Source organism: Alnus glutinosa, chromosome 6 (genome assembly GCF_958979055.1).
Source record: "Alnus glutinosa chromosome 6, dhAlnGlut1.1, whole genome shotgun sequence".
NCBI lineage: Eukaryota > Viridiplantae > Streptophyta > Magnoliopsida > Fagales > Betulaceae > Alnus > Alnus glutinosa.
Genome location: NC_084891.1, coordinates 4,019,491 through 4,041,818, shown reverse-complemented (window position 1 = coordinate 4,041,818; position 22,328 = coordinate 4,019,491). Strand labels below are relative to the sequence as shown.

Here is a 22,328-nt window from a genome sequence, read left to right as displayed (position 1 = left end):
AAAATTGACAACAAATTTGTCTCCAGTGCCCAATGCAGGAACCTAAAATCTGTTTGGTTGCAAGCAAGATATTCAATGTTCACAATGGTTCCTCACGTCCAAGATCGTTTAAACTGCTGATATTTGTGAAATTTTCACGTCATGAAACTTTTTCTAGTCTCATTGTCATGTCAATTGTCTCACTTTCAATGCCATACAATGACAGTAGAAGAGCAGACTGGAGAACGATCCAATAAGAACAAAGATGCTAACTTCACAAACCATTCAATATTTTCACAATAGTCTTCCTACCCAAATTTTTATTAACTTTCACATCAACTAGAAGGCCTTCATTAATACGACCATCAAAATTTGGTTAGGAAGCTTTAGGATCATTTAAGGGAAATTTGTCCTTGAAAACCAAAAAGGCACCCAAAACACTTAAAAGAGGCATCCAAGATGTGCATCCATTGAGGCCATCTTAATGGAATCATCACTTCCTTGGTGAGTCTGTGTGTACTTGAATGTTCCCAGATGACTCCTTGGTCCACCATAAGTAGAACAGTGATGAGATTACCACAAGACCAGCTGCACATCCAAGCGCTACTGCAACAAGTCTTCCTACATGTTTCTTCTCCCGTTTGAAAGAAGAGACGGCATCAGCGGCTACAGACAAAAAAAATTAAAAATTTGATTTAAGGAACAAATAAGTATACTAAAGAAACACCTAACTAGAAAAGGAAAAGATAAAGAAACAAAAAAAAAAAAAAAATTATGAAAGCTAGAAAAATGAACAATCAAAGGTAGCCGTCCAACGATAAAGAGCCTTATATTAATTGGTGAAAGGAAAATGCAAATTGTCAAAAATTGCAGGGAAGATATAAAAGAACCTTGATAAACATTGACTGCTGACACCAAGGGTCCATATGTGCCTTGAAATGGGATGCAGCAAGTGCCTTTCCCAGCCCAGAAGAAGTGGATCTCCATGATTGTGTTTGTTACGTTTGCCTCAAATGTTTTGATCAAGGCTCTTTTGGATCCCCCAGCTTCCTTCTGAATGTTGAAATCTTGGAGAACTCGCTCACCCTTAAGCCAGTTGCAGAATTTCATGAGTGTAAAAAAGGGCAATCAAAAGAAGATGCAATTAAACGGTTGATGTATCAAAAGTTGTAGAACATATTGATGAAAGCTATGGAAAAGGCTAAAAGTACAGAAAAAAAATGTGTTTCTTTCCTATAAAAATAGCTCCATATCAATTAAAATGAAAAAACATAAGGGTCATACAGTTTTTCTAATGCAGACTACGTATCACTTAAATAATTAAAGCAGAAAAAAATGTAAAACTGATTATTCTATTAAAATGGTGTAATGAAAAGTTTTACAGATGATCTCCACATTACTCGCAATACTTTATTGTTCTTGAAGTGCAAGTTGCCATATGTGAAACCAGTTAACACATTCTTTACCCAGAAACAGGTCCATAACTTGATTTTTTTTATTCTTTTATTTTTCTCATAATGAAAAAATGATACTAACATATTTTAAGGTCCAGAGGAGTAGAACCAATACTTACAGCCATTACAGGATTAACTCTTCAAGCAAGATTTTAACCACAATCTTATTGAATCTTGTCTACTTTGCAGAATTCATGGTAAAAAAAGAGTGTGTCTGCCTTGGCTATCAGATGTTCTCACCGTACCTGAATGTAAATATCAAATAAGCGCTTCCCAAGACCTTTCCAAGACTGAGTATCATCCATTGTTATCTCTGCAAAGTGAAGCTCCACAACATACTTTCCATTCTTCAAGCCAAGGCCATAGTACCTCAGTGAGCTTGGTGAAATCCTTGCTGTTTTATACAGTTCGGAATCTAAAGTTTTCGTGATTTGAGAATCAGTCTTTGCTATATATAGAGGTCCATTTGGATTGGAAATAAAAATTCCAGTGTTGCTCACTGCCCATTGATATCTGGAGTTTGTGTACATTGAAGCAGCTCCCAGTTTTTCATAATCATCATCAAAGTTGACACCAGATGAAGATATTTGTTCCATGCCTCCACATTTAATTGAAAATGAAGCTGAAACAGAAGTATGTTCTCAAAAATTTAAAATTTCTATATCAACTTAAGCTAGGAAGTAACAAATTTCTTGCTTCTAGAGAACTATAATACTTGTTTCCCCTGTTTTCATTCCCTTTTACAATGACTGTGAGCTCCAAAATTTCATTTTAAATCTTATCAATATTTTTAAGAAGTTCATAATTTCGAACTGCAATCCGTGATTTCAACACAAAATTTCGAAGGAGGCTGTATCTGAGCATTTCATTTATGAGAAAGAGAGTTCTAGTCTTTCATAAGAAACTCTAATGTTTCATCTGACTTTGTTTGGTTTTCCTACATTTTAGTTTGTGAAGTATTTATGGTTGTACTATCATATGCTTCAACAGGTTGGCAAGTGGTCCAAATGCCAATAAAGATACAGAAGATGAAAGATGCAAGAAGCTTTTCAGGAGAAACCTTTCATTATTCCTAGAAAGTCTGTCATTTCTCATTCCTCAATGGTTACTACATGGGTAGGGAAGCACCTAGACTGCAAACAGCAAGCACTATAAAGCATAGTATAAATTGAAGCCCCCACATTTTAATGAAAAACATGGAATACTATTCTTAAATTAAAGTGCCTTGGGCCAACCATGTACTTATGCATATAATAAATGAGAAACCTAAGTGGGAAGGATGAAAAACACCCGCCGTTTATTTCATTTTTGCTCTATTATGTAACAAAGTTATAAATCTCCAACATGTAATCTAAAATTTCCAATTAAAGTTTCTTATAATGTTTCATATTTTTGTCAAAGTTGTAACATATCCAAGTGGTTAACAAGATGGACAAATCAGTATAGATGATGAAGAAAAATTTACTCACTGGCTGGAACTTGGTTAGTGCACTTGGCGTTTCCTTGGAGGCATTGCAGCATTTCAATTGCCTTCCTACAGCCATGACCATTAAAATGATCAGAAAAGTTTACTGGAATATTACAGGAATCATAAATTCAACAGAATATACTCAACCCTTAGGATCATTAATTATTCAGTCCTTTTTGCTCAAAACTGGAGAATTTAGAAGCTAGTTGGAGCATGAAGCAAGAAGCAAGAAGAAAATAGGTAGGCATAATAGGCCCAAGAGATGTGCTATACATCCTCTTCTTGTCTTTCTCCCATCCTTCAACTTTTGAAAATCATCATTAGATCTGTGAGACCCATATAAGAGACCTGCATTGACCCCACAAATCCAATGGTAATTTTCAAAACTTGGAAGATGGGAGAAGGACAGGAGGAGGACATGAATCATTTCCCTAGATCCAATTAAGGCTAATGGACTTGAAAATTTCATAAAACTTCAATCTGCAAGTTACTAAAGTTCTAATAATGGTTTCTTCTAAGCTCCCCCATTCTCTATAGCCAGAACTTCGCACTATATGCACATGTTGTAGTTTTTCATTTCAATTAGAAGTTACAACACTTAATGTGAAAGATGTTACTTTTTTAGTATTGGAAAATTCGATTTAAGTTTTAAGTCTAGGCTTAAGTCGGTGTAAAAGTTGATCCAAGATACAAGAATTCAAGTTTTTGTATGCAGTCCAGCATACACCCAGTCGGAGTAAAACGGCCATATACTTTGATTCCAACATCATATAAAAGAAACCTTGGTGGCGTTGGAAAGCTGATTCAAAGGGCTTTAAATTTGTATTTCATGAAACGTTTCCAAATCCGATGTTTACTAGGTCAAAATAGACTGTTGATTTAAGTATGAAATTCTGGACAGAACAGCTCAGTTGGAGTCTTGGTTGGAAGCCATTCAAACGGAGTACTTCAAGGCTTCAAAATTTCAACATCTGAGAGGCTCGGTTGAAAGGGCAGTTGAGGCCCGTTCGAACGGAAGTCTTCAATGCATAAAATTAAGAGTTCTAGAATCGTCCGGTTGTACCACAGTCCGTTTGAATGCCTCAAGGGAGAAAACTATGAAACCCTAGCTGACTAAGCTTAAAAAGTCATGTTTCTCCCATTCTATATAAGCCTCATAACCCACAACTTCCAGACACCTAGAGAGGCATTATTCCTTTGTTGTGAGAAAAGTTTACCATAATTCTTAAGCCTAAACAGATCATAAACTTCTCATACTTTCTTCTTTGCCAATCAAACCACAGAAAAGCCTATAGCCACCAGAGTTCTAGTTTGAAGTGGATGAGATTTGTTCATGAAGATAATCCATATAGAAGAAGGCCAGAGATTCTAGAGTCACTGCGGTGGAAGGTGAAACGTGTCGTTTGCCGGGGTTACAAAGGTTTTGTAAGAAAGAACAATTTGTAACACAAGTCTTCTATAGTGGATGTCTTTGGGGTTAGCTGCCCCCAAAATGGTTTTACTTTTGAAAAGTTCTTCAAAATGTTTCCACTTCGTTACCAAAATCACTTTGTTGATTTGTTTTATGATTACTTTAATTTTGGTATTGATATTTGTGGCGTTTGGTTTTAAAGTTGATAACTTTGTTAATCATTATTGTGTTTGGTAAACTGGATTACTAACTACTTGGGATCTAAATCGTATTTTTCAAAAGATACAAACATACTGTCTCCAAAGAAGATATTGGTTTGTTAACTCGATGAGAAGGATACCGGCATAAGAGTGGAAGCAACTGTTGATGTATAATACTAACTTACCATGGAAGAAAAGAAAAAACTTACCTGTCTAGTAAACTATTTGCATTGATGGATGTTCCAACAACATTCCTGAATAAGAAAATGTAGTTAGTTCTTGCTAAAGGATGCCACGAGATAATTATTTAACAAGGCACACCTAAGTTTAAAAGAACATGCCATCACAGGATCACAGTAGGAAGTCTTATGAGGTGAAAAATGGAAGATTTACTCACATTGAAAATCCTTCTCTTGCAAAATTCAGAGGTAGATCGCCAGTGATGGGATTGAAGGAGACATCTCTGTCCACAAACCAGAGTATTAGTTGTATTCTGACAGATACAAACCGCTGACAAGATTCAATACTTTTAGAGCAGGTTACATTAAATACTTATTCTTATGGTCATAAAATTTAGCTTTTTAAAAGACTTCATGCACATCCTACAAGGCCAGAAAAGACAGATATTTTTTTACAACAGAGCTCTGGCCTAGCAAGAACACTCCATTTATAGTAAATCGCACTTATTACATATTGGTCAAGAGATCCATTCTTGGCTAATATTCACAAATAGCAGCTCAAGACTTTAATGCAGGAGCATTAAAGTGGCATCCAAGGACTATTCCTTTGGTTGAATCCTTTGGGTTTAACCATCCTTAGCAGGTCTCAGCCTGCATCAGACTTCACAAAAGGAACTTGAATTATTCTAAAAAAAATTCAGTTAAATCTTAACAGTGACTTAATTGTCTTGCACTCTGTTTCACAATCACCTATAAAGCATCATAAGCAGAATTAAAGACACGACCTCTGCAATATTGGCAATTAGAGTAGCAATACTCACTGTCAAATGTACTGTTAACAAATTGGCAATGCCAAATTTATTTTGAGCTGAACTGCTTGTTTCATTTTGGTTATTTAACTTATCTAGCTCAAATCAGAGTCAGGTTCCTACTGCATGATTTCCCCGCGACCAACAATGATGATGTTTAAGACATTTTTGTCCTTTATCAGACAGAAAAGAAAAGAGTGGGGCCTTCATTGAGATACAAAAATGTCTGTTACTTATGCATAATTTTATACCCCTCAGTTTACTTATCCAAAAAAATTTATTACTTTCAGCAATATCTCATAGGAAACGAGAATAAGGATAATCATAAGTTGAAGGTTGCACTTACAATGCAATGAGTTTTGGACTTGTGATGTTCTCAGGCAGCTGTCCACCCAAGTTATTGTTTCCAAGATATCTGAGACATATAAAGAGATTATCTCTATGAGGAAATTCTTATGGCAACAATGGCATGGTAAATTACACATACATCTTTTAGGATTAAAGGAAGGAAACTATTGAAAACATATGATCTATCGAAGAATCTTTTGTGAAAGTGAATGCATTTTTATTTCAAAGAAACAAAGCCTGTGATATGGTTCCAGCTTGCATCACCAACATGTGGCTTATGTATTTGACTTAATCATTTGAAATACTGTTCGAATGAGTCACGTATAGAGATATTAGGTGAATCCAATCTGCCTGATTTAGATTTTTTGAGGTTCATCTTTCGAGTGATTATTGACCCTTTTCAAGTAGGAAAGTAATTATGTTGTTCTGTGCTAACATATTTATTAATACTGCCATAAAATGACTCAGCTTGCAGACATGCTGCACACAAGGATACTAAGTAGGAAACATGTTCATTTAAGAATTTCACCTAAAATAAAAGAAAGATAATTGAACCAACTAAAATAGTAACCAAGATTTTCTAGTGGAGAGAATTTCAATATATTTTGACATCAAGTCAGATATATAAATCGACAACATGGAAATGCTAACATTCAATCACGCATTTTCTGTTTGATTCTCTTAATGGTTTGGTTTATAACATAGAATGTCAAAGAGCCAAAATTAGTTTACTCACAGGTATTGCAACAAAGAAAAATCTTGGAATGAGTTTGGTATTAGGCCAGTCAACTTGTTGAAGCTTAAGTCCCTGTCAGAGTGATTTCATTTCAGTAAGATGATGAGGAAATCAGAAGCTTAAAATACAAAACGAAAAATCAGCAAAAGTCCTTTTGAGACACTAAAATCATGAAAAATTTGCATAGAAAATGTACAAAAAGCCGTATTACTTCATAAAAAAAAGGAGCAAAGAAACATAAATAAGTGAATGTCTGATCATATGAACAAACATATGTCATTACTTACATGTATTGCAACTTAGCAAATGTGCCAATCCGTTCTGGAATATTGCCAGACACTAGACAGTTTCTCAATGATCTGTAAAACAAGTTGAGAAAGTTCATTTAGGTTCTACATAAAAGATTCAAGTGAAAAAAATCTAAGTTTTTGGTAAGTAAGATCTAAAATGTAGAGCATCTTACAGTATGGACAAACTTGTCAGGTTTTCCACGAAATCTAGAGTAGAGTCTTCCTTACTAAGATCACCAATTCTCCTATATAGGCACATAAGGAAACCAGAAATTCCGATTTAGTACAAAAAAAATCATGAATGAATCAGAAATGAAAAGCATAAACCAAATACCACTACAAGAGAAGCTGACAACAATTATTCAGTATCTTCTGGAGAACCTTTAACAAAATCATGTATTTTAACAAAAATGCAGTATAAAGTGCAATGAAAGCACTAAGATCTCTCACCCCTGTTAGGTTTTATATTGGCAAGTTTGGTTGTAAGTTTAGGTTTAGTGGTTAAGTTGGTTCTTAGATTGAAGTTCAAATTGAAGATTAGAAGCCGTTTGTAACCTGATCAAAAGGAGTTTGAACGATATCTTAATCCACTTCAAGAACTGAGTTCCAGAATGTCCCAATCAGAGTCGCGATTGTAAGCGAATCGAACGGAGCACTTCAAGGCTTCAAAGTTCAAGCTCCCGAGAGGCTCGATCCCAAGGGCAATCACACTGGGTTCTATTGGGCTGGAATCACTGTATTTCACAAGATACCACCAAGAGCCCCGTTCGCAAGTCGTTCGGATGTAAGTGCTTCACAAGGACCCAAAAAGATATCCAATCGCAATCACGTTTGAAGAAGATTCGAACACGATGTTCATCGAGCAAGATTCGAGACACTCAATCGCAACGACGTTTGTACCCCGTTCGAGCACCACATACGATAAGCTGTGAAACCCTAGCACATGTTTGAACGGGACTTGCTCCCGTTCGAACGTCATGGCTTCAGATAGAATTTTTCTTTAACTGACTTGCACATTGAACCTTAGTTTTCTCAAGGTCTATATAAGCATCATAAGGCATGATTTTCAGAAGGCCCTAAGACCATTGTTTTGAGTTCTTGGAGAGTACTTTTACATCCTTACGCCCTCATTCTCTAGCCTCTCCTAGACTTCATTAAACCACACAAATCAAACTTTCAACGATCAGAGCTTTGAGTTGCAAATGAAGCTTTATAGAAGAATGACCAGAGTTCTTGAGCTACTGTAGTAGAAGACAAACGGGTCGTTTGTTGGGGTACACATCAAGTTTTTACTACAAAGGTTTTGTAAGTATAAAGTGATTGTAACTTGATTCTTTTATAGTGAATAAGTTTTATGGGTCGGCTGCCCCGAAGTGGTTTAACTTTTGAAGAATTATGTAAAAGGTTTTCACTTCATCACCAAAATTCTTGTCTGATTTTTTTTTATGCTTTACTTGATTTTAGTGAAATTGTGTGGTTGCAAAATTTAAATTGACTGTAATTGTTGGGAAAACACCTATTCCCCCCCCCCCCCCCCCCCTCCCCCCCCCCCCCCCCTCTTTAGGTGTTATTTGGGGTCATTAGGCTTTTTTCAACCCCAAATTTTTTTTTACTCAAACTCAAGTATTTTTGGCAAACAAAATTTAAGGGGTTTCTTTCTTCCTCTCCTTTTTTATTATTATTTTGTTCATTGTTGGTGGCTTGTATAGATTGCATACTCGATCGTTTTGTGATTAGGCTGTGAGCCTCATCACTTATCCATTCCTGCCAACCACACACCCCAAAACTACATGTAGGAAAAATAGATATGAGAAAGAAGACCATAAAGGCTTGTACAGGGGGAAAATAAAATCTTATAGCAGCAATTAGTAATGCATAAGACAATGAAAAACATATCAACTCATATTGAGGAGGCCTTACAGGTTCTCTAGCTTAATTAGAGCACCAAAACTGCTTGGGATTGGGCCTTCAAGCATTGTACCTTGAAGTCGCCTGTGAAAGGGAAAGTGCATCAGTCAACACACTACATCTTAAATACCATAATGAAATGAAACCTCCAATTTTAAAAATATTTTAGTGCTAGGGAATTCCATGCATACAGGTCCTTGAGTTCTGTAAGAGTCCCAAAGAATTCTGGAAGCTTTCCAGTAAAGAGATTATCAGATGCCCACCTGAAACAAGAAAAAATCAATCGACAAATGAATTTACAACTAACATAATTAAACTCTTTGATATTCCAAAACTACCATGTACTAGTATAAAGAAAAGAGAAATAAGTACAGAATTTGAAGGGATTTTAAGTTTGCAAGTTCTTGTGGTATTGGCCCACTCACTCCACTGCTATCAATGTACCTGAAAAGAATATAGGTTAAAAATGAAATCACACAGCTAAGAGAAAAGATGTTACTTCAAGGTCTGCAAATAAGGATAAAACTCACAACTGCTGTAAGGAGGTCAATTTTCCAAGATCAACAGGTAATTGTCCAGAGAAATTGTTTGAGCTCAAACTTCTATAACACGATAGAAACTTGAGAAATTAATTAAGTTCTAATAAATGGATTCACAGAAGGCTTAAGAAAAAAATACAGAAAAAAGAGCATCTGAAAACTGCATATATGTGCTTACAGGGAAATCAACTTGGCTAAATTACCAAGCTCTGAAGGCACTGGACCAGTCAGATTGTTTATGCCCAGGCTACTGTTCAATCAGTCAGCACAAAGAGAACAAGTATGAATACACCTCACACATAAAAAATAATTAAAAAAAAAAAAAAAACAGCTGAGAATTGATTTTATCTATTCATAATAACTGTAAAGCAGTAAGATAATAAGAAGTTAGTTTGGCAGTTAACAGTCTCACAGGTATTGCATATTTGATAATTGTCCTATTTCAACCGGTACGGCTCCGCTCAATACATTCTGACCCAGATTCCTGCATAATTACCCAAATTGCAAATCTCAATCACATAGAATGAAAGAAGCAACAAAGAGTGCTTAAAGCTTAAGAGTTGATTCCTCACAAGTCCATCAGCTCCTTTAGCAGAAATAATTCGTTGGGTATTTCACCAGAAATGTCTAAAGCATATATCTTCCTGCATCAAGTGAAAATTGGAAACTTCCTTAAACACAAGAAGAATAAATGAAGAAGTTGAAAAACGATGATGGGGAAGTTACAAATGGGTGATGTGGCAGGTGTTGCCACCGCAGTCACAAGCCACACGGGGATTCGCATTCTCAGAAGCCCATGATGCATTCTGGGTACAAGGGTCAACGGTAGAAAGATCCAATTTGCTTCCTAAGTTCCAGTAATCTACAATCTTGTTGAGAGCAGCCACTGATCCAAAAAAGCAGTAGTTACCAGTAGTTGAACGTACTTATCAAAAAAAATGAAGTTGAACTGGTACATGATTCTGAATTCGTAACAATTACTAGAGCACCTTCATCAGAATCAGTCGTTTGTTGTGCCGAAACAAGCTGAAATGCACAGAGAAGAAGAAAAGAGATTCTCCAGACCTCCATTACTGAGCAGCAACAACTACACCCAAATGCACATGCACGGGCAGGGCCACGCACATAAATAACCGCGAGAGAGCGAGACAGACAGAGATGAGGACATGGCCGGCTGCAAACTGAAAATGATAAAAACCCAATCAAACAAGAAGAAAAACCAAGCCTTGAAATTCAAATCTAATACAGTAATGCGTGGTTCTTATGAGTCTCCGTTGACTGCATGAAAATGGTGGTTAAACAGAGCTATCGAAGACCAAATTGCCAGTATTTCAGTATATCTCCAATCACCCTGGCGGTGACACAATGACATTTTGTACTCCAGCACATTAGGTTTCTTTGAACTAACTTTTAAACTGGACTCAACCCTAACTTAAAGAACTAAGAATTTCAACCCAAATACCCCATGTTTTCACACTTGAATTTTGCCAACATAAAATATAAAATAAACATGTCGCTGCTAAGGATTTGATCAATCCCAGTATCGAAATCCAGCTGACTTCTCAATTCCCTAACGTTTAAACTGAAAACTTTTAGTTGAATCATTTTATCCCTTTGGAGTAGGTCAGCTTCAGTCTGACCAACAAAGGTTAATTTCTCATGGCTAACATTAACTTTTTCCTGTATCTGAACTAGCTTATGTTCACAGTCAAAGTTTGGGTCCTTTTGCCTAGTCAATGAAAAAATTGGTTCCTCTAGAAGTTGAAAAAAAAGGATGTTGCAGAAACAATATGAAACATCCAAGCAAGATGCAAAAATAGAGATAAAGACAACATTTTTTTTCATAGGGCCACTCACACTGTTCTGATTCTGGTGGAACACAATGTTCTGGAATCAGATTTCATAGGGCCACTCACAACACCTGCATGAAGGGGATTTGGCATGATTGCTTCAAATATATATCAATCTGCATAAGGGCTGTAATAGTTTAGAAGAAATTTTTTAAAAAATTGATTTCCGGTTCCAAGTCCAGTTGAGATTGCTCTTTATAGCGAGGAAAACATATTCAAGATTCTCAGAGGCATTGCATCAAACAGCTTGTTTGCTTGTGAAATGGAGCTTTCAAACACCGAATAATTTTTCCCGACAAGAGGGTTGGAAAAGAAAATCTCAATATCCTAAAAGGCTTCAATGTAAACCTGCCAACAAGAAGTTGCAGAGGGGTGCAGTGCTGGGGATCGAGTGGGAGTTATTAACAGACCAAAAATATTTATTTTTTGAAATATTTTAATTTCTAACTCAATCACCTATCAAAATAGAACGTGACATTCTTTTAAATCTCAAAATCATCTATAATTGAATATATACCGAATTTGTAAGGGATATAATGGGTATGTAAGGGATATAAGAGGTATTCTAGAAGGTAGTGAGCTGGAGGTATCTAGGAGCTAACAATATTCGGTTGGCAAGAAGGCTCTAGAAGGGGATGAGGTGGCGGAAGGCACTCTCCTATAAAATCCAATAGAATGGAGAAGGAAGGTATGAAAAGAGAATATTGAGTCTTAGTATTTCTTGGAGAGCTCGGGCCTCTCGAAGAGCCCATGGTTTGTAAGAGAGAGAGGCCTCTCCAAGAGCCTTTGTTCCTTGTTTTACCCTATATTTCTATCATGTTCTTCATGTTCTTCCCTAAATCCCTTTCACTCAAGAAAAGCACATAACAAGTGGTATCAGAGCCATTCCTTCCTCACCCACGACTTCCACCGTCTCTGTTTCCTCACATTTTTTATTTTTTTTTTCTTTTTCCTTCGCTTCTACTGTCTCTGTTTTACCGAGAAAAATTTTCCTAGCTTTTGTTATCCACCATTTTTTTTTCCTTCTCGTATTACATTCCACATTCTCTACCATGGCACCTCTATGGCAATATCACGATGCCCATCTTTCTCGACCAAATTGCTATGTAGGAATGAGCCAAGATCTACTCCTGCAAAAGATGTTGGAGTTAGTAGATCAAATGCAAGAAACGATGAAGGCTTCGGTGGAGAACACACACCAATTTGGGCGTCACTTGCACAATCTTCTTGAGATTGTGCCAGACATTGAGAAAAAAGAAGCAGTACACGAGCACCTACAAAATGCAGAACCAGCTGCGACTCTTTTGGAAACCATCGACGATTCACCTCAATCTGGCTTCCTCCAGGATGCTGTGGACGATTCCATTACAGCCACGACGTTCAAGCCCATGGACAAGTCGCCTGTGCCGGCAGTAACGGAGCCGCTTGTGGCAGTCCAGCTCTGGAGCGTTGATTCAAGGACCATGAACGAGCTGCCTTTTTCGTCAACAATCGATTCCCTGGACGCACAGCTTGTAACGGCGGTGATAAAGCAGAATGTGGAGAAGCCATTTCCACCTCTGGTTGTTTGTGATAACAAAGAGCAGCTCTCGCTTGCTAACCGGTCAGTTGCGTTGCAATTAGTGGCCCGGAAGCACCGCTGGCGATGGAAGCCAGTGGAAGACGACGAAGATGCAGCGGCTAGTGACTCGGCTGGCGAAGTCGATGGAAGCCATGGCACGACTCGGGTGGTTTTCTCTTGTGGAAGCTGCAGCCCTGTGTCCATGAACAAAGCAGAGGACGTGACGAGCTTGGAAGCTACGAATCTAGGGTGTCCAACTAGCTGCTACGTGGCAGTTGACTACCCCTTGCACCTTCAAGCACATCAATACGTGGCATATGCTGCTGCTCCATTCTATTTTTCCATCATTGGCCAAGCAGTGTTGACTTTTGTTATGGAAGACGCCCTTGCCACCTTGCGTTTTGTTCTGTTCACAACGATAAGGGCGTTGGCGGAGTGGCCTCTGTTGGTGGAGACGCAGCAACAGGAGCCGAATTCGTTTAGGAGCTCTTTTATGTTCCAGCTTTCGACCAAGTGCGTTGAGGTATGGATTTCGAACTTTTCGGTGAAGTTTTGGCGGATTTCTTATGCTCTGCAATATATTATGGGCTTCAAGCACCATCGTTGGCGTTGGAAGTTCCTTGGGTGGTGGACACCGTGGGTGCCGATAACGAAAGGGAGGGACCTTCGGCACCTTCCATGGACGAGAAATACTATGGCCTTGCATGTCAATGAGACCAGGTCGGCCCCAGCAGCAACACTCCTAAATCCATCTAAGAGTGCTTCACAGGTACCATTCAATTTGAATTTTCTGTCCACGGACAAACTTCTTCAAGCTGCACCCGCAATTTTCTTCCTGCAAAGTGCTTCTCCACAATTCAATTTGGTGCATGAATGGTTCACGTACAGTACATCAAGATTTGGAGTTGTGCCCAATGTGTTCACATGTCAATTTTTTATCAAAGGCATATGTAAGAAGCATAAGGTGGAAGGTGCAGTCACAATGCTCGATGAAATGCCTACAATGGGAATGATACCTAATTTGGTTACTTACACTACGATTTTGGTTATTGAATTATTCTTCTTCGTCAAGTTGTTGACTAGCTTCTTGTCCACGCTTGGGGTGTCAATCAAGCCTTCACCAGGCCCAAGAACCCCGTTTTTCAGACCTGCGTCGTCACTTCCTCTGACCTTGCATTTAGCGGGGGTTTTTGTTTGTATTTGCTTGCACAGGATGAGAAGGACGACTGACTGCGTGTATTTTCTAGTCTCACTCCTCGCTTGTAAGAGGGGGATTGCGTGTGAGTATCGGCACAGTGCGGTTGCGAGGCTCAATTCCAGAGATTGCTGGTACTGCCTTAATCCTACTTGTCCCTTTAGACACCCTCCATTGGTTGGGCCTGCTGGGCACACTACAAAGAATGCCTCTAAACCAATGGCTGGGACCCCTTTGCCCCGGACAGACGAGATGGCGAGAAACACTTTGTCCCGGACAATTTCGCTCAAGACTGATGTAAAGCCCGGGATGCATTTTGGAAACCCAACATTTGTTTCCGTTGGTTCATGTTGTTTGGTCGGCATATTATGCGCCGGACAGCTTTACATTGCAAATGCAGGAGATTCTCAGTTGGTATTGGGAAGACAGGAGAAGGTTGTTAACGTAGCTAACGCTGTTCAGTTATCGTCTGAGCACAATGCAAGTGTGGAATTTATGAGGGAGGCATTGCATTCGTTACATCCCAATATCCCCCAGATTGTGGTTTTTAAGCACAAAGTTTGGCATGTGCAGGGTCTGATACATGCTTCATTGGGTAATGCCCATATTGATTCAGCGGAACGGTGGGATTCATTCCATGGCTATGATGTTCTTATGGGGGATAAATCAGTGAATTTACGCTATGAGGATGATCCAGAGTATTTGCTGGACTTTGATAGGGAACACAGAGAGCTGAATAGCCGCTTCTTGGGGTCTAATTTTGAAGCTTCAGTTGCGTATGATCACATGTCCCTGATGCAGAATTTCTTTTTCGTGGTTCTTGTGGTTTTCAATTACGTCTCAGATAGGAAATGGAGGGGCATTAGTAGACAAAGGAGCTTCAAACCAGAGCTGCTTGTAGGGCCACAAAAATTCCGTTACAACGAGATGACGCCTGCCACATTCCATGACGGGCGACAATGGGTGCCAACGTGGCCATGGCTGCAGATTCGTTTTGCATGGGTGAGAATTTCTGAAGCTTCTGGAAGGTTCAAGGATAAACGTATTGAGCTTGGATCTTGGCCATTGTGGAGGTCCACGTGGCAGAAGTTGATGCACGGTCAATGGATACCAAAAACTTTATGTATGGTGGCAATGGATCCTGGAAGGTTCATGGTGCTTGGAAGTGTGAGGACAGCTGGATTTTCTTTGCACATTCCCACAAAACTGAATGGGCTAGCGTATGGTTGCTGTTTGGAGCCTAGGAGATTTTTTGCAGTGTTTAGTTGGTTTATTTTTCTTTTCTTTGTAATTTTCCAAAACGCACCTCGAGGGCGAGGTGCTTTAAAGGGTGGGGCAATGTAAGGGATATAATGGGTATGTAAGGGATATAAGAGGTATTCTAGAAGGTAGTGAGCTGGAGGTATCTAGGAGCTAACAATATTCGGTTGGCAAGAAGGCACTAGAAGGGGATGAGGTGGCGGAAGGCACTCTCCTATAAAATCCAATAGAATGGAGAAGGAATGTATGAAAAGAGAATATTGAGTCTTAGTATTTCCTGGAGAGCTCGGGCCTCTCGAAGAGCCCATGGTTTGTAAGAGAGAGAGGCCTCTCCAAGAGCCTTTGTTCCTTGTTTTACCCTATATTTCTATCATGTTCTTCATGTTCTTCCCTAAATCCCTTTCACTCAAGAAAAGCACATAACAGAATTTTACAGCAATTTCTCTTTTGACATACATCATCAAGAGTCTGATTTTGATAATATTCATGGTCATAAAATATTCATTTTGCAGTTGTGGTAGAAACAAGAAGAATAAACACAAGTATACTACAATTCGAAAAAACAAGTTTGTTGATGTTGGTTTATTTTTGTTAGTTACATTTTGTTGACAAAAACACTGACATATTAAAGACACCATAATTCCAGAAGACCGGCAAAAGATTTATTGCGGAAATATTAATCAATAATAGAAATGGCTGATCAAGGCAATATCTGCATGGAATATCATTAAGAAGACAATGTTATGGTGAAGAAAAGATTTTGGAAGACTTTACTGATTAAAAAGTCGGTTTTCCTTGAAGATTGTTCAGACGGCCAGAAGAAGCGTCTGGATGCCAGTCACAAAAAGTCAGAGTTCGATACTTGTCCGGACGGCTCTACAGACGCAAACCACCGAGAGCACCTATTTATAAGGATGTCCGTATGCAAAAGTGAAGACTACGGACGAAGAAGATTTTCCTTGCAACCGTTCGGATGCTAGGTCAAGTCGTCCAGACGCCTTTTAGCAAAACATAGGATTTGCTATTGTTTGTCCGAACGCGCAATGACCTGTCTGGACACCACCTATGAAAATTCGAATTTGTGTAGAATCAGGATTTCTGAAGCCTATTTAAAGGGGATTCTAAGGGTTGCTTTTTTATAAATTTTGAATAGAATTTCAGTGTGCTAAGAGAAGGTTTTTAAATATAAATTTTTAGATGTGCTAATTCTCTTAAAGTTTATGTTGTAATCATTCAACCATTTGATGCCTAACTAGAGAGAATCTCTAATTAAAGGGATCAATTGAAGAATTTTTCATACAAGAGTTTGGTAAAGAAGCGTCCAAGTATAGATACTTGTTAGAATTCAAGATATGACTACTACAAGTGTATTGTGAGTACTATTATCTTGCAACTAGCTATTTCTTCTGTTAGTTGATTTTCTGGGTTTGGCTGCTCCGGAGTGAGTTTTTTTTTTTTTTTTTTGTCTAAAAAATTTTCACTTCGTAACCAAAATATCTATATCTATCTTTATCTCTTTATTGCTTTTATATTTTAGCTACATACTTAATTGCGGTCGATTATTTAGGAATCTTTATTATCTTTCAGTAAACAAATAAGAGAGTCTTTGATTGGGTTGAGTTGTTGCCCTTGGCCACAATTTTTTATTTTTTTTGGTGTAGTCAAATTAGGCTGTGGGTTATGGGCTAATGGGAGGTTTGGGTATGAAGATATATTGAGCCTGTTTTCATAAGGGCAAGTCAAACTTTTTGTCCCAAATATTTATATATATAGAAAGATTTGTTTTTTCAAAACCAAAAGGGCCATGGCATCTTTTTGGGGCCAAGTCAAACTTTTTGGCCCAAGTCATCTTTAGGCTAAATCTTTACTCAAGGCCCAAGGGCCATCATCCCAGAAAGGAAATGAGAAATTATTCAAGCTATATATGCTTTAAAGAAACCCGGTCATAGCATGCAGCACTTGAGTGTTGACCATTTTTGTTCAAAGGCCAACGGTGACTGTTTGACCTACCAACTGAACTGGTGGCCTTGGTGGGTCATTGAATCGGTCCCCCATTCAACCAAGCCATTTGATGGTTTAAAATTTGTTTAATTACACACAAAAAAATGAACCAATTTATAATGCTTCAATTTTAAAGGCCAAAGAAGTAGTGAATTCCATGCAAAATATAATCTGCTCAAGAGCGATTAATTGATTTTTTATTTTTATTTTTATTTTTTCAAATATAGTGGGTTAAAACCATATTATATATTTGAGTGAAAGTTCCGTTCGTTACTGCTTTTTAAAGGATATTTTTTGTTTGAAAAAATGTTTTTATGTAACATAGAGGTGGAAATAATTTTTTAGTGTTTTATAAGTGTTTTGTATTTTGAGTTGTTTGTTAGTATTTTTGTTTTGAAATGAGAAAACAAAAAAAAGTAGAAAAAATGTTATCAAACAAATCCAATTAATTTTCTTCTATAACACCATGAATAATTAAGAACATTTGTGCACCACATCATCTTAAAACTTAGACGATTTGATCTAATAATCTAAAATGGTGACATGAATTCATGAGCTTTTTTAAATAAAATAAAAAACAAAAAAAATCTTGCTTTCTTTTAGGCTTCATTAAAATAGCTGACTGCACAGCTGTTAAATTTCAAATTAAAGAAACCTTTAAGTGCTAGCTAGGGTTTGAAGTGAGGACCAAATACATGCGTTAGCTGGCGCGCACCACTTTAATGCGCACACTTTATATAACAAAAAACGCGCTTCTAGAGATGTGTCAACAGTCCGATCATATTACTGCATTAATCATATATATGATCTATATATCACTACAAAAAAAAATTGATTTTTTTGACAGGCTGTTACTGAAGTGACAAAGGGTCTGACACATCACCTCTTTTTTTTTTATTTTTTTGGGTGACGGGCCATTAGGTACATGGCTACCACGCCATTGATAAGCTCGTCGCTAAATATAGTTGGTGGTGTGGTAAAAGTTGCCACGTTAGTAATTATTTACTACAAAATTCTAACAATAGCATCATATATTCTAGTATATATTTTCTTTTGTATTTAAGAGAATAGAATTCAACCGAAACTTAACAATACAGCTAAAAATACATCAAACATCATTATAGTTTTCTTTTTGGTTACTTGAAATACAATCAACACATGCAAATGGGTACGTACTGATAAACAAGCTAAGCGATCGATATTTGTGCTTCTCACGATCCAATTCCCTTTTCTTTTCTGTTTGGATAGCTGAAGCTATTGTTTTTAGCGATCTCGATCTTATTACAAGATCTCCGGCCATATGCTTTTCCTAATTATAAACTAGTACATAAGAAAAATCAAATCCACAGTAGCAACATATATTATATATTATGATCCACCTCAACCGCCAGTTCTTAGTATCTCCAAACGCTTCACGGACATGATGAAAGTTCTGCAAAATAAAATTAAAATCATCAATATATATTTTCACTTCTGAGTGTTAGCTCACATATGGGTATCTTTTTTTTTTTTTTTATTTTTTTTTTTTTTATTTCCATTTTTAATTCACTTATAAACCTTATATTCTTTTTTTTTAAAAAAAAAAATCAATCAGCTCGAAATTAATAACAACAGGTTCTTTAAAAGTAACAAGAGGAAACTAAGAATTAAAATGCTAGAACATGAACTTAAAGCTGGTCTCTCAAGCACTACCAAAAAAAAAAAAACTAGTTAAGTTGCTTGAATATATAGTGTCGTTTAATTATGGCAAAAAAAGAAGACATTATTCGTTTAGCGTCGTTTGAATAGTGCTGTTTATTTGCTTAACGACAATAAACATAAGGTCGAAAATCCAGAATAACGTCGTTTACTGTTCAAACGACGCTAATCAAAATCGTTTGAGCTCAAACGACACTAAAAAGTTAGTATCGTTTGAACAGTCAAACGTCACTAATTTATAATTTTTAAAATAAATTAAAATTTCTTAAGTTTAGAAAAATATTTTATTTTGGACAAAGTTTTCCTCCTTCCGGCCTCCAACTTAATTATTTTGGAGGAAAATTTAATTTAATTATTTTTGTTTTTGAAATATTCCTTGAATTAATTTAATGAAAACTTGGAGAATAGAAAAATTAATACGTACTGCCAAGGAACATCTCCTGCAAGCAGCCAATCGCCTTCTTCGTCTTGATAGGTGAGTGTATAGGTTGCACCATCTTTATCAATTTTTGGGTCTGCGGATAGTCAAACGCAAATGATCAGTACCAAATTAACCCACTAGATCGAGTCTAGACGACGTCGTGTTTTGAGATTTGCTCAGTACTTACATTTAGCAAACATGTCGATCAAGGTGTTGGTAAGCGTCTGATAGGAGTGATAGAGCCTTAGATCAATCTTTCTTGCTATTGCCACCCCCTCCATCTTGACCTTGACATATAAAGAGTTTGATCCACCACTTCTCTCAGCCGTTTGATCATAATTCTTAATCTGCCCACCTTGATGCTGATGGAGATGTTTCTTCCTCCATGATTTAATGGGAGGCCACCCCACAACATGATTTTCTTCCAATTCTTTCCTACTTTTTGAAACAAATTATCATCATTATTATTTCATGTAGATCGATCATGCATGTGAATCGATCCATATGGAGAAATCAATCTAAACTAATTAGGCTAGATTATAATATACTTGCAAACAACTTAATTAATTAACCCCAAAGAGTGCATATATATATACATTTAACAAAATCATGGGATATGTCAAAATGAAATAAAAGAACTAACTAAGCTAGCCTTGTTAATTATTTGGGAGCATGATCGATTCTCATTTTATTAAATTATTTATTAGAATTGCCAACAAAATTTAATTAAGCGAATATCTAATTAATTTATAAACTAACTTGGGTTCCTTTCTTGGACAGTATATATATCATTAATTTCAGTTATTTCCTTTAGATTGAGGACCATTTTATATTTTGAAAAAAGCAAAAAAGAAATAGGGGCGCCACATACATAATATTACAAACAGTATAGAAATTCAAGTTAGATCAGTTTCTTGAATGAGTTCTAATGTACGTGTTTCTTGGATTCCTTCATATATATATATATATATATATATATGCTTGATCAAAATATTGAAATAAATCTTGCACCATACTTAATTGAACTGTTATGAAAAACTTTACTAATTAAATGCTAAACAAGTATACAAAAAATGAAATATATATATATATTGAGGAACAAGCATATTCGATCTATTTTTTTTTTTTTTTTTTTTATGAAGTACCAATAGTGTATATAGATATTTTTCTTTCCTTAACGAGAAAGGACATAAACCAACAAGGAAAGAAAAATGAGTAGTTTCATCTTTTTGATGAAATAAACTTACTGGTTAAGGGTGCAAGAGGTTCTATGCTTTTGTCCTTTCCGATCATCGTCGTCGTTTGGCTGGCCACTCCACAACATGAGGGGGAATGGCTGCGGCACATGTCCAATCTTTCCAAAGGCCTCCTCGGAACTACGTTTGTTTTTAAAGCATTTTTGGGTTCCCAAACAACCCCCATAGCTCCATGGCTCCGAGCTGAGCAGTTCTTTGGATCCGAGCTGCTCATGCATATCATTTAGGTCGAACCCCTTGACTGGATTGTTGTGAACAGAAAGGGCCAGGCCAAGCTGGAGCTCCATTTCATATAACAAAAGGAAACCCAATGTGAATGGACGAAAGCCCTAGAGCTGGAGCTTATAAATTTGATCAATATATTGGAGATTATGATGTCTACTTATAATATGTGAATTTGTGTGTGTGTGTGTGTGTGTGTGTATGTGAGAGAGAGAGAGAGAGAGAGAGAGAGAGAGAGAGAGAGGGGTACGTGAAAATGAGGAATGTCTTGTGGAAGAGAGGAAGTTGGGGACAGGAGGGAAGTTGGGTCGGGTAAAAGAGTAGCACTGATATAGACAGGCGAAGAAAGGAAGCACCAACGTGCCAGGACCGCCTACCCCGGCCTCTCTTGGGTCTTGACCTACTCTGCCCCCGCATTCGCCAACCTCTCTCTCTCTCTCTCTCTCTCTGTTTAATTATCTGGTTAATTATGGAGATTTTAGTGTAGGAAAATGATCATTAGCCCCAGGAGTAGAATAATATTCGTAACAAATTAATGCTGTGGCTTAATTCGCATGTGCTTGACAGATCGAATAGGCAGATTGGATTTGATCTGTCGATCATAAAACTAATTTTTATGCTTTCTTTTTAAATGATGCCTTCTTTCTTACATTAAGATAAAACTTGACGAGCCAATTGTAGCTAGCTATATATAGAACAAGTACATAAGATGGATGATAAACATTCAGATTTTTTTAAAGCTTGAGAAGGTTTGAGAATATGTGCTTGCATTAATGTGAATATATATCCAACTATTTAGTTCTAGCTAGCTATTTAATGAATTAATTTAACTGCTTAATTCTGTCATTTCTACAAATATATACGAGCACCCAATAAATTAAAGTTTAATTAACCTAAGCCAACGTACGGTTGAAACAAAAATTCATAGGCCAATTAATTAATATCATAGTTATAAAACTAGTGAAAACCAATTGATCAAATCTTAATTTTTAATTTCAAGTTAATCGAACTTTGAACTTAAGAGGGCCGGCCGGGTATATATATATAAAAGAGCTTCTTTATATAATAAATAATGGGTTTGTTTTTAGTTCAATTTCAACTAAAATTAAACTCGAACATGTGTCGATCTCATAACAAGACACGAGAGATATACTTGTGTTCTAATGTCAACAGAAATAGTTTTAACTAACTAAACTGGAATAACCAAATCAAATCCCAAAAAAGAAAAAAAGAAAAAAATTCAAAGTCGTTGATCATATGCATATATATGAGTTCAAACTATATACATGAACCCAAGTGCATAACACGTTTATTATATATTTATATAATTAAGGTAGCTAGCTAGTTACATGTTTAATTATATATAGTTTGAATTAATGTTTATTGTTTGCACATGAGTTGAAACGATAAACATGTCCAATATGTCGGCAGACCCCCGTCAAGCGCGTCATGAGTCATGATGCAGGCACTCTTTATGATTCAAGAACCTCCATGATAATAGGTACTAAAACATTCCTTTGATCTTCTTCTTTATTATAATGCC

At 36.9% G+C, this 22,328-nt stretch overlaps 1 protein-coding gene across 2 annotated transcripts; it reads right to left on the bottom strand.

Moving 5' to 3' along the window:
• Positions 1-96: 96 nt before the first annotated feature.
• On the bottom strand, positions 97-20,903 carry LOC133871029 (probable LRR receptor-like serine/threonine-protein kinase At1g56130). Of its 2 annotated transcripts, XM_062308369.1 has the most exons (24): positions 20,555-20,903; positions 19,495-19,742; positions 19,311-19,401; positions 18,573-18,620; positions 10,429-10,466; positions 10,311-10,394; positions 10,048-10,207; positions 9,894-9,965; positions 9,734-9,805; positions 9,500-9,571; positions 9,313-9,384; positions 9,155-9,226; positions 8,974-9,045; positions 8,795-8,866; positions 7,048-7,119; positions 6,872-6,943; positions 6,585-6,656; positions 5,847-5,915; positions 4,910-4,975; positions 4,722-4,766; positions 2,903-2,967; positions 1,679-2,055; positions 870-1,065; positions 97-645 (listed from the first exon to the last, which is right to left on the bottom strand). In XM_062308369.1, exons 1-24 carry the CDS (start codon positions 20,848-20,850, stop codon positions 473-475), a joined length of 2,676 nt encoding a protein of 891 aa, XP_062164353.1. In that variant the 5' UTR covers positions 20,851-20,903; the 3' UTR covers positions 97-472. The 2 variants fall into 2 exon arrangements, with proteins under 2 accessions (XP_062164353.1, XP_062164352.1); XM_062308368.1 differs by lacking the exons at positions 18,573-18,620; positions 19,311-19,401; positions 19,495-19,742; positions 20,555-20,903 and adding an exon at positions 11,179-11,478 and having other exon boundaries at positions 10,311-10,502.
• Between the last annotated feature and the right edge of the window lie 1,425 nt (positions 20,904-22,328).

Excerpts from the sequence above, each read along its gene's own strand:
- LOC133871029 (XM_062308369.1), bottom strand. The coding sequence starts at position 20,850 with ATGGAGCTCCAGCTTGGCCTGGCCCTTTCTGTTCACAACAATCCAGTC. Across the intron at positions 10,467-18,572 it reads GAGATACTAAGAACTGGCGG|GCTCTCTCGCGGTTATTTAT; the intron begins TTGAGGTGGATC and ends TCTGTCTGTCTC. Across the intron at positions 1,066-1,678 it reads TATTTGATATTTACATTCAG|GGTGAGCGAGTTCTCCAAGA; the intron begins GTACGGTGAGAA and ends AACTGGCTTAAG.